General features: G+C 38.8%; 1 protein-coding gene across 7 annotated transcripts in view; it reads left to right on the top strand.

Annotated features, from left to right (window-relative positions):
• The window catches only part of BIRC6 (baculoviral IAP repeat containing 6), a 208,280-nt gene extending 200,907 nt beyond the window's left edge, over positions 1-7,373 (top strand). For all 7 annotated transcript variants that reach the window (XM_061155637.1, XM_061155638.1, XM_061155640.1 and 4 more), the window contains 2 exons: positions 2,349-2,483; positions 6,241-7,373. In XM_061155637.1, coding sequence (XP_061011620.1) covers positions 2,349-2,483; positions 6,241-6,420 — 315 coding nt within the window. In that variant the 3' untranslated portion in view covers positions 6,421-7,373. The remainder of the gene's footprint in view (positions 1-2,348; positions 2,484-6,240) is intronic.
• Positions 7,374-12,609: the final 5,236 nt, after the last annotated feature.

The raw sequence follows: 12,609 nt of genomic DNA, 5'->3' as shown, positions 1-12,609 counted from the left end.
AAAAGGAAATGGCAGCCCACTCCTGTATCCTTACCTGGGAAATCCCATGGACGATGGAGCCTGGTGGGCTACAGTCCATGGGGTGGCATAGAGTCGGACATGACTTAGCAACTGAACGGCAGCAGCAGTGAGATACTTCAGTAGTTATCTTGCAGATAGAAACTCTGCCCTTATACTAATATCTGTGAGCCAACATTGAAGAAAAAGATAGTTTTCTTTTCTTTGGGAAAAAGTTGGATTACTTTCTGAAACCTGTCTTGATACTGTGACATGCCTTTATTCTACCACATCCTGAAGTGTGGCTCTTTTCCTGGGTTTAGTTACCTCTCTTTAGTCTGCCTAAAATATGATTATATTTTTCACTTGTCATATCAGATTACTTCATCATATCTTAACACTATAACTCTGTCATGCAACATTTTTGTTCTTAGATTGTACTAGAAACCACAATACTTTAGAGGAAAAATTGGCGTATTTACCTGACAGAAAATTGATCTTTAGTATCTTTAAAGATATTTAAAATCTTTAAAGATCTTATAATATTTTTAAATTGATTGTTAAATTGATTTTTGTTAAGCAAATATTGTGTTATTACTATGTAGCTATATGTACGAAGTTAAAAAGTGGCATCATTGAATCTATTGAAGGAGTATAAAAACGTTTCTTCCTTTTGTTATTACTAAATGATTTTGCACTTTGAATGACAAAGTTGGATATTTATTTTTGCAATTTTTGTATTCAAGGCTGTGGATAATTATTACTTTTCCTAATATAACAGGAAATACAAACATGCATTTCTTTATATTCTGAAGCATAGTGTTCTGTCCCTTTTCAAGCTTGGGTAACTTACATTAAGTAACTTGTTTCAGAACCAATATGTAGGTATTGCACTAAGGTACTCCGAACCCAAGGAAAAACAAAACTCAGTTCCTGCCCGTGAAAAACTTAACGTTGCTCCTGTTTGTATCATAAACTAATTTCTCAGTGTCCTTAAGACTCAATGTATCCAGACACATAAACTACTTGACACCTCTACTAGAGTATATAATAACCACCTCAAACCTGAACACTGTAAAACTGCACTTCGATTCTTCCTTCCTTCCTTCTTTCAGTAAAAGCAGCATTTAAACCCCAGACCTTAGCCACTTGTGGCTTCGTCCTTTTATTCACATACTGCTGCTGCTGCTAAGTCGCTTCAGTCGTGTCCGACTCTGTGCGACCCCATAGACGGCAGCCCACCAGGCTCCGCCGTCCCTGGGATTCTCTAAGCAAGAACACTGGAGTGGGTTGCCATTTCCTTCTCCAATGCATGAAAGTGAAAAGTGAAAGTGAAGTCGCTCAGTCGTGTCTGACTCTTCACGACCCCATGGACTGCAGCCTACCAGGCTCCTCTGTCCATGGGATTTTCCAGGCAAGAGTACTGGAGTGGGGTGCCATTGCCTTCTCTGTACTCACATACTACATTCAGTCTATTCATTGAATCTTGCTCTGTGCTTATCATGGCTCTTCATGTTAGGTTGTTTCTTACTCATTTTGTATCCTTGTACGCATCAAACTCCATAACTTACTGGTGAGTTTAATAACATCCATTCCCAGGCTTTCCTAATGATTTTTCCATTTTAAGTATTGTCTTTTCTTTAGGGGAGACAAGCTCATTGGGTAGTGTAGTAAGTAGCTCACACAGAATACAGAATAATAATTCCCAAATGACCTATTTTCTAGCTTAACTTTGTCAAAAACAGACTTTTATTACCCACACAGAAATTTTAGTTTTCCAAAGAGAGAAGTTTAAAAAATTTGAATGTAAAGTATATTTATCACATGGAGATAAGCTTCATAAAATAAAATCTTGTTTATTAAGTTATCCAGAAGACAAAATTAATAGTGCCTGTTTTAGGGCTGGGTACTGATTTTTATGCAAATACCTGTGATTTAGAATCTCTTTACCCATCCTGATGTTGTTTGAGTTCTCTTTGAAAGATAGAAATTGACAGTTTTTCAGTACTTTTTCTCCTAGTTATTAATTTATTTACATTTACTTCTGATTCTGTTGTGTTCTAGATATTTTACGTTCTCTGGATAAGATTAACTAATGAAATGTCTGAGTGGGATAGGATATTACTTTTTGCTCTAGAACCTGGCTGTTTGAACATACATCATCTGATGATATAATCCTGGTTCTTCCCTGTTGTTAATAATAATGTACAGTTCACCACACTGAGTCTCCGGAGACAAAAAAAAAAAAATTGCCGTATCTTTTAAATGTTATTTCTTTGTAATGCCACATATGCTGTCTTTTAACTTCTGACCTGGTCACCTTGTGTCCTCTGGCGGGGTTTACCCTTAAGGTCATACACAAGCACTTTTACTTGAAGAGAGTGGAGATCATGGCTCAGTGTGAGGAGTGGATCGCCGACGTCCAGCAATACAGCAGCGACAAGCGGGTGGGCAGGACCATGTCTCACCATGCGGCGGCGCTCAAGGTGAGTCGCCCGCCCTCCCGGGAGCCTTGCCAGTGGCTCTAAAAGAGGAGGTGTATGTTCCTAACAGAACTGTGACCACTAGCAAGAAACGTTAAATGTATTAAGTTCAGAGGCTCCCCAAAGTCTACAGAGAAGATACATTCCTTCTAATAATGAATTGACAGTTCCTCAAATTAAAAATGAGTACAGGAACTGAGCCAGTAGAGCTTCATAGAGTTGTTTGAAGATGATGGCGAGATACTGCACTGTGTTCCTCTGGGCCTCTTCCTTTGCAGAATTTTGATACTTGGAGTAGTGAGGGAGATGGTAGAGCCCCCGACAGCTGATTGGTGTGGTAGTTCGTGTCTGTGATACAAATCTGTTTGGGAGGAAGTGAGCTGTTGTTTTCGACTTGGGTGTTCAGAGAATGGAAATGTAGAACATGATGGTTTGGGAGTGAGTGGATTTTTTTTTTCTTTTTTTGGATGTGGGAATCATAGCTTCAACAGCCACTCTTTCTTCCCTGCTTTGGGATATCTGCTCGCCTCTGTTCCTTTTATTCTCCGTTGCTTATGATTATCTCTACTGGCTCCTTTCCTTCTAACTGTAAAAGTATCTTCACTTAAAATGATTAGATGATAATGATAAGGGTTTATTAGTTTTTTATTGGTGAATTTTTTAAATATTCCTGTTTCTTCAGGTTACACACAGAAATATTTACACACAGAATGTAAAACCATGTGATATCTGAGGCTTGCTTCAAAATAAAACAAGAAAAGTGGTGGGAATATAGATGAAGGAAGACTAGCCATGAGTTGTAAATGCTGAAGTAGACTCAAGGGAGTTTTATTTTATTTTATATTCTGCCTACTTCTGTGTATGTTTGAGATTTCCCATTTTATATAAAAACCTTTATTTTTTTAAATTTTATTTATTTTATTTTATTTTTTTTTATTAGTTGGAGGCTAATTACTTCACAACGTTTCAGTGGATTTTGTCATACATTGATATGAATCAGCCATAGAGTTACATGTATTCCCCATCCCGTTCCCCCCTCCCACCTCCCTCTCCACCCGATTCCTCTGGGTCTTCCCAGTGCACCAGGCCCGAGCACTTGTCTCATGCATCCAACCTGGGCTGGTGATCTGTTTCACCATAGATAATATATATGCTGTTCTTTCGAAACATCCCACCCTCCCCTTCTCCCACAGAGTTCAAAAGTCTGTTCAACTTTTTCTCCTTGACATCTGCATCTTACTAAGATAGTTTTATCTTGCCCCATTTATAAAAATGTTTTTGCCTTTTTACTACCAAACTAGAGCTCTTAATACTTTTGCCTCTGTTTTTAAATAACCCTCTCACCAAAGAGCATTTTGCAGTTGAATTTCCATTCTGTGAAAGTTACCAACTCTCTGATTCTTAAAGCCAGTGAGTGACCCTGGCCTCCCCTCTACAGACTCATCCCCCCTTCAGGCCTTTACAGATGTTGCTTTTCATCTGCTGTGCTGGCTCATTTCCATTCAGTTTTCATCTTAAATTTTGCTTCATGGAACCTGCCTTGACTTTTAAATTGGATGTTTTCAGTATAATCTCTTGTAACACCGTACCTACCTATTAAAAACCGTCACAACGCTGATCTAATGTTTGTGTTCCCCCTGTACTTTTCACCTCTGGACTGTCTTTTCACTTGTTTCTTCTAGTGCAAGCTTTTAAAAGTTGTCTGCTCTTAGCTTTCTCAAAGTTGTATTACTGGCATATTACTTGGATATCCTGTCTTTCTAACTTTCTGTATTTACTTAATTTTAAACACTCTTCTCTGTCTTAAAATCTTCAGATTATATTTATACCCCCTTCATCTAGCACACCCATCTGTTCAGTGCTGCCTTCATACAGAAATTTCCCTACCCATTTTTGTTTCCAGTGCCCATAGCTCAGTCTTCCTGTCCTCCCACTCCCACCCTTGCAGTTTTTTCTGTAACACATAACCAGATCGGCATCTTCCCAAGTGTGTTTAGATATGTCTTTCCCTGACACAAAAACTCAGTGGCTAAAGTCCAGCGTCTTTGGCTTTGCTGCTTCAGTTGGTATGTTGCTTTTATCTCAGATTCTCATGGTCTTTTGTTTCTGTGTCATCCTGATTTAAAAATCTTTCTCTCTGAATCAGTCTACATTTTCATCATCTGAGATACACTTCTGCTGCTGAATGCTAATCGAGAAAAGCATGCAGCTGCTCTTTGATTTCACAATAAAGGCATAGTATTCCCACCTTAACTGGGCCTCCATAATTGTCAATTTTGTTTTTTCTTCTTCTTTTTTTTGTTTTTGTTTTTTCTTCTTTAGCTAATGTTTTCTCCTATTGCTCAGTGTAGAAAAGAAATTGGGGCTAGAAAAATTTTAAGTTGCCAGTATGTAAATATACTTTGAAGCCTTACAAATGGCTGCAAATGTATAGTTGTCTTATCTTGCTTATGTATATAATAAGCATACATATTACATTTGGCTGGAATTTAGGCTCTTTTAAGTCAGAGATCATATAGTTGGTCCTCTGTATCCACAGGGGATTAGTTCCAGGATCCCCTGCAAATACCAAGATCCACAGATGCTCAAGTCCCTTAGAGAAAATGGCATTGTATAGTCGGTCTCTATCCAGCTGTATCTTCCTTATTTTACTCATTGCTTTTTACATTATTACTGTTGAACACACTGCCTTGTTCTAAGAATGTTGGTTAATTTTCAGCGTCAGCTATTTACATGCCTAATTTTCAAAGTCCTTAGTGTGAGATTTGAGATCCTTTGTCTCTCACTGCTACTGCTAAGTCACTTCAGTTGTGTTCAACTCTGAGCGACCCCATAGATGGCAGCCCACCAGGCTCCCCCATCCCTGGGATTCTCCAGGCAAAAACACTGGAGTGGGTTGCCATTTCCTTCTCCAGCGCATGAAAGTGAAAAGTGAAAGTGAAGTCTCTCAGTCGTGTCTGACTCTTAGCGACCTCATGGACTGCAGCCTACCAGGCTCCTCCGTCCATGGGATTTTCCAGGCAAGAGTACTGGAGTGGGGTGCCTTTGCCTTCTCCTATCTCCCACTAGAAAGTTATAAACTAAAGCTTAATGTTTGTAAACAACCAACCACTCTCTATTAACATCTCTATATCCTTCCATACATGGTAGTATAGGGTAATACAAAGTTAGGTACTCTTTCTAGATCTATTTTTTTCATTTGTTTACATTTTTAAAAATTCTGATGATGAAATTATCTCTAAGGTATATTCCAAGCATGACATGAGATAATGAGTATGAAACATTTCAAGCATTCTGTATAAGGCCTAGTACCTGAGAAATACTGTTTTCATTCATTAAAATAGCAGTGGGTTTATATTAATTTATGGACTGTTTTTCTCAAAAATGTTTAGTCAGAGGCAGCGTGTATCACAAGTTGAGATATTCTCTTTAACTTGAAACTATGTATTGCAAATGACTGGTGTCCTCTAAGCCATTAATAATGCAGTTTCTGTTACAGAGGTTGGGGCATTGGTAGAGTTTGTGGTCCTGCTACTCAGGTACTCAGGGCTTATCGGCAACATCAGATATTTTGAGATAGAGGTTTATGCCACTTTTGTTCACTTGCCTGTTAGAGTAGCTAGCTTAAGGAAGATGCACAGTAAATATTGGTAGACCCAATTCTTTGGATTTTGTTTTAAACTGATTTCCTCTCTTCAGTGATGATGTGCTAGAATCCTAGGGTTTGCAATTCTAACATCACTCCTTCTCCCCTGCACAGCGTCACACTGCTCAGCTCCGAGAAGAGCTGCTCAAACTTCCCTGTCCTGAAGGCTTGGACCCTGATGCCGATGATTCCTCGGAGATGTGCAGCGCCACAGCGGGTGCTGAGGAGACTCTAATGCATGATCAGGTCAAACCCAGCAGCAGTAAAGAACTCCCCAGTGACTTCAAATTATGAGCTGCGTTGACATGGACATCATAGACACAAAGGCTTTGAAGCACAAGCCAAATATGTCAATATTTGTATGTAAGAAACTAATTATGTAATAGGTAATGAAACTGAAACTATACTACACCCTTAAGGAGATCCAGTTTAATTCAAGGTGATCTTTTATTTACCTGTACAAGAGTGTAAACTTTTGTGTGCTTTTATTTTTCAATTGTGAGAACCACTGATTGGTATGTTCAACAAATTTGTGTATACAAAGAAATGGAGAAATCACTGATTATATAAGGGAAACTACCTTAGGAAAGAATGTTTACTGAATGTTTGTTTTCTTTTTTTTTTTACTGTAGAGTGAAGGGTTGTTAACAAAGAATATATATTGGTCATTCTTACAACTACTATTTAAAGTCAGCAACTTTTCACTGAATTTGATAGATTTTATGTTTGGCCATATCTTCATGCTCATATTTGATTTCTGAAGACCTCCTCCATACACTTCAATAAAAGTTAAATGGACATACTCCCTCTTTTTTGATTTACTGGTACATTTTTTAAATGATAAATCTGCCATAAAATGCATTATAGCTGAAGACTTGCACTTGTATGGATGAATTTATTACATTCAACATATTTAATTTTATGCTTTCTAAAATTCTAAGATGCAGAAAAATAAATGAACATGATTTTATTCTATGCCAATATTTGGGCCTGTGAATGTATCTGTTATTTGAATTTAAGTCTATGAAAAAGAATGGTCAATCTGAAAAGTCACTTTAAACTGAATTTTCCTTAAAGGGCTCCTGTCTTCCTGGACTATCTGGTTTTATTACTAACGTCACATGTATGTATTAAACATGAGGCTCTGTAGAGCAGAGAGGATGGACCTCTCTGGTGCTGTACTTGCCATATAGGCTCATTTTCATGCAAATTCTTCCTAGAGCCAAATAAATAAAGACTTAGGTGTATTAGTATGTCTTGTTTCTAAAACAGTTTGCCATGGTGTGAAATGCTATTTCTATAAGGAATTGGACACTTTCAAGAGCTACTCATGGGAAAGGAAAGGATATATATATATATATATACATATATTTTTAGACCAGTTATCAAAACCTAAGATGATTCTGGACAGTGTCTCTACAAAATAAACTGGCCTGTGAAAACCCTGAATCTGGAGCTGACCAGGAGGAGAAGCTGCATCCTCAACAGTGAGTTCATCTATGAAGGAACAGGAAATGTAGGGACCGTGATACTCTCGCAACAAGCTCCAGAGCTCCGTAGAGTGAATGAATTGTGTGACCAGGAAATCAGAGTTTCCAAAACACCTAACTTTAGGTCTAGTGAATTACACCAAGCATGACAGAATCAAGTTAGTTTATGAGAAAGAAGAGTCATCAAGTTAGTTTATGAGAAAGAAGTGTCAGTTAAATGTTACCTGCGAACATGCTCGTTTATATCTCAGTATAAAATTATCAGTGATAAGTGATAAAAGGACAGTCACCAGTCCTCTAGGCTTTTTTTTTTTTTTTTGGTCTGTTACGGTCCTGTCAGGGATAGATAATAAAAGCTTCCAGTATTTGTTTATCTCCAATTTTGGAGTTTATTTTTGATCATTAAAATAAGTAAATAAGTGAAAGTCACTCAGTTGTGTCCGACTATTTGCAACCCCATGAATTGTAGCCTACCAGGCTCCTCTCCATGGAATTCTCCAGGCAAGAATATTGGAGTGGGTAGCTGTTCCCTTCTCCAGGGGATCTTCACAACCCAGAGATCAAACCCAGGTCTCCCACATCACAGGTGAATTCTTTACCAGCTGAGCCACAAGGAAAGCCCTATCAAGTAGGGTCATTTTCCCCATTTCACACCATTAGTCCTCAGAAAGCTTTATAAAAGCAAACAGTATCAGTACTATAAGTTTGAATTCATGTTTTTGTAAAAACCAAGGCCTAACATCTGAATTTGAGAGTTTAGTCTATTTTGGCTCCATCTGGAATCTAGACTTTCTGCCAACAAATGTTTGAGCATTCACTTTGTACTAGGTGTAGGTTCCTGCACTTGAGGATTAAATGACCAACGTGAAAACATAATGTCAATGAAGGATGGTAAGTTCTCTGATACTCTTATTGACAGGATACCATTAGGAGCACAGAGGAGGGACACTTAACCTCAGGCAAAACGTTAATGATTTGATCATGAACAGCTTCCTACAAAAGACCCTAAGTCGTAAAGGATGAGGATAAATAAGTTAGCCAGGCAGAAGTTATTCCAGACACCAGGGAGCAAAAGGAGATCTTGAGTTAATGGTAGCATGTTCAATGCTATTAGATTTTAAGAGGCAAAGTTGGGATTGTTAAATGGGTAGTCTTGGGCTGTGGTGTGGGGAAGCTAGAAGAGATTGGGTCACGGAAGAACTTGTTTGTCCTGTTGAGGAGCTTTGACATCCCATTGGTGATGGAGGGCTGTCCAGTAGCCTTAATTAGAGGAGCAGCCCAGGCGGATCATGTTTCAAGAAGATCATTCTGCCAGCTGTTGGGTGGCAAGGAAGTCAGTTGAGAGCCCACAGTAGAGTCCAGGTGGTAGTCGTCATTGAGGACAGTGAAGGGATGGAGAGAAAGCAACAAGTGACAGAACTGGGGGAAATAGATACTTTCTGGTATGAGAATAACTTAAGGATGTTTCCAGGCTGAGGAGAAGGGTAAATGGGGAGGCCTTGGAGAAGGCTGGAGCAGATGCCAACAGACACAGGGTGGCCTTGGTCCAAGAGCATGTGCAGAAATCAGCAAAGCCAACTGGTCAGTTCATGAAACTATTAACTCATGAAGTTGTGATCTTGAAGAGAAGTACAAAAAGTAAACTGCTTAGACAACATTCTCGCATTAAGATCAGTATCTCTGAAATCAAACGTAGAAGGTACTGTAAACATTTTTTCTTTGATGTCCTATAATTGGATTTGTTTAGGGTAAGATGAATGAGGTGAAACATTTTAGTCATTGTGTCCAACTGTGGTGAAGGGTCGGTTACCCTTCTTTCCATTGGAGACCAGTACTTTCTAAAACACAATGAAGATGTTGCAGCATCGAACCACTGCTTACTCACTTTCTGTACTTAGCCTGCTGCCGACGGTCACAGTCTGTGGACTGTGGCTTGAGCACCCCTGTGCTGAATAATTCATATGACAGTTGGTCCCTCATTAGGCATTGCTAACTGCTTATTTATTCCTTAAACCAAAGCTAGTTATTTGGTAGACAGATTTCTACAGTTGCCTTTTTTTCACCATATTATATAGTTTTCCACAATTTAATGCAGAGTTAATACTCTGGTATGTCCATGAGACTGGTTAGACCAAAAGATTCCAAGATAGAAACAGACAGGCCTGCTGAATCAGCCTAGAGATGGGAACAGACCAAGCTGCAGACCTTGGTGGAGCTGTATACTCGGGGCTGAAGCGGCAGCCAGGGCACAGAAGGACTGCATTGAGGAGCGGCTACACCAAAGATGGTGAGGACATGGCAAGGCCTCAGGTTCACTGGGTGTGGTTTCAGTAATAGTGATAGTCATACTCCAATGGGTGGAAAATACTGAAAAATACAAAACATGAAATTAAACACTTAATTTTCTGGTATCTTCCCTTATATTCTTATTTTCTGTACTTTTCTATATAATTGGTATATTGTATGTTCAATTTTATCACCTTTTTAACATATTACATACTTTTTATCATAAAATTAATGGCTTCATAATATGGATGTACTTAGCCTCTTACTGTTGGACATTCAGGTTATTTCTGTTTTGCTAATTATAAATAATCCTCTAATGAACATGGTCTATATCTTTTATTTCCTTATGATAAAGCCTAGAATTACCAGGTCAAAAGGTTTGATATATAATGACTTTCCAGAGTCAATGATATATACTGCTTTCCAGAGAGGTTGTATTGATTCACACTTCTAGCTTCAGTTAATGTTCCCATTCCCTGGCCAGCATAGGCAATTATAATTTTTTAATCAGAATATTTACCTATCTTCATTCAACATGCTTTAGTCTGCCTTTTTTTCAATATTTATATTTATTAGCCATTTGAATTTCTGCTTTGTTAATGATCAGTTTATACCTTTTCCCCATTTTTTTATGTATTGTCTTTGGATATTTTAATATAAATGAGCTACTTGTGTGATAGAATGTTAATTTTTATCATATTTGTCTATATTTTTTTCTAGATGACCCTTTAACTTAATTTTTCTCATAGAAGTTTTAAATTATCATGAAATCATCTATTGATCTTTTCCTTTGTAATTTTAATTGCTTTTTACTCTTTTTTTTAAGAGCTCCCATCTGCAAAGACAAAAGAATCATATTTTCTAACTGGAATTGATTCTGGTGTTGGCATAAACTAGGCTGGACCTAAATTAGAACGGGCTTAATAGCTCCCTGCTTCCCACCATAGGAGTCCAGCAGGGCGGTAAGAGTGTAGGGGCCACATGCTTGAGTTTTAAGGTGTAAACCAGTTTGAAAGGAAGCTTTTTCCTTTTTTCTCTTCCTTGCTGTCAGCTTCTAGTCTTCTGCTTCTTCAATCTAAAGGAGCTGTGCTGAGCCCTCTGAACTTATGCATTTCCTGGACAGAAGAGGTACCCTCTGGCCTTCTTCCCTTAGCCCCTGGATGATGGACTTCACCAAAAAACAGGTTTTTCTTTGCTTTCCCCTACACGTGTCCCTCCTCAGGTTACACCAGCTGCAGGTTTTCCAGTGCAGGAAGAGATTGTGTCAGGCCACCATTCTGATGGTGAGTTAGTTTCACTCACCTGGCGCTTCTCCAGGGAGGGAATGCCCAATCCAGCTGTGTCAGCTGCAGGCTGCCCTGGGCCACTAGAAGGCCCAGGTCCCAGGATAAGCACCTCTGCCTGCTGGGGATCCTGGGAGGGTGATTTGACCCTCTCCACCTCCCTGGCCTCTTCTCTTTTCCAAGGGATAGGTCACAAGGGTAGGTACCAATCTCCCTCAAACTCACCACCCCCGCTCCCCTTCTGTTCCTTGTTACTGCTTTTCTCTAACCTTTCCATGGGTTTTGTTCTTTGGTTTATCTCTTTCTCTTTTTACCTCGTGGTCTGCAAAGTTGGCAAACAGCCCCAGAGCACCTCCCATTTCCCTGGAGTCATTTTCATTATTTATAGGGACAAGCTAGAGCTCCTTTACCATGTCGGTGCCCCTTTTCTACAAGTGACTATTCTTGTTATCTTAGCTCTAACCATATAAGGTTTTTTGACCAGTTGGCCCCTATAATTTCTCTGAAGCAAAGAGTAAGCATTGGCTACTGAATTAAAGGATATGCTTTATCTGGCAGTGGTTCTTCAATATGTGCCATGTTATTGAGATAATGCCCATAAATCACAGTTTTAACATTTTCAATATTTGTACAAAAATGAAGATCTATAATTATCGAGGAATAATCTAACTGGACTCTAACGTGCTGGTAATCTTCCTGTGTTTGTCCTGTATTACCTTAGAGATTTATCTATAGTTTTGGTATGCTGATATCTAAATCAGCTATAGTCTGATCCTCCATAAGAGCTACAGTACATTCTGTCTGGAAGCAAATCCTGAAATTGTAGGTGTTGTGTCCCATAGAATAAAGAAATAATTCTAATAATGATTCCAAAACATCAGTCATAGCTTAGGACATAGGCTCATTAGAGAGTCTTACTACGTGAATGCATCTCTTAAACCAATGTGAAAGTTCATTTTGCTTCAAGCTCTTTATACCCTCAAAAACACGTATCTTTTATTATCTTCCCCCCACACACTGGCAATTCCTCTTTTTTTCTTAAGGATAGTGAACTTGCTTTCCTTTTTGCTTTTCAGCTAACTTTAAAATTGTTCACTACAAGATTTTATGTTCTGCAGTCGGGCATTGGATAGATCAGGTGGCATTACATCAACAAGAATTATTGTCCCATTATTATGGACAGTTCTCCCCGGGAGCTGGAGGCAGGACACGATATTGTTGGTGTTGATGTCTTGAGGCGGCATCATTGGGCCGATTCTGGACACTCGTCTTTGTTTTTTTAGGCAATGTGGATCAGTGGTTCTTTCAAAGGGGCTTCTGCTTGTAATTGTACCATTATCCTTAGGTGTAGTCTCCCAAGTCTTAAAGAAGAAAGCCTCGTTTTGTTGTTTTATTTCTTTTTTTTTTTTTGCAGTGGAAAGTTT

Source organism: Dama dama, chromosome 11 (genome assembly GCF_033118175.1).
Source record: "Dama dama isolate Ldn47 chromosome 11, ASM3311817v1, whole genome shotgun sequence".
In the NCBI taxonomy this organism is placed as follows: Eukaryota; Metazoa; Chordata; class Mammalia; order Artiodactyla; family Cervidae; genus Dama; species Dama dama.
Note: the sequence above shows the minus strand (reverse complement) of the source record. Positions and strands in the feature narration are given on the sequence as shown.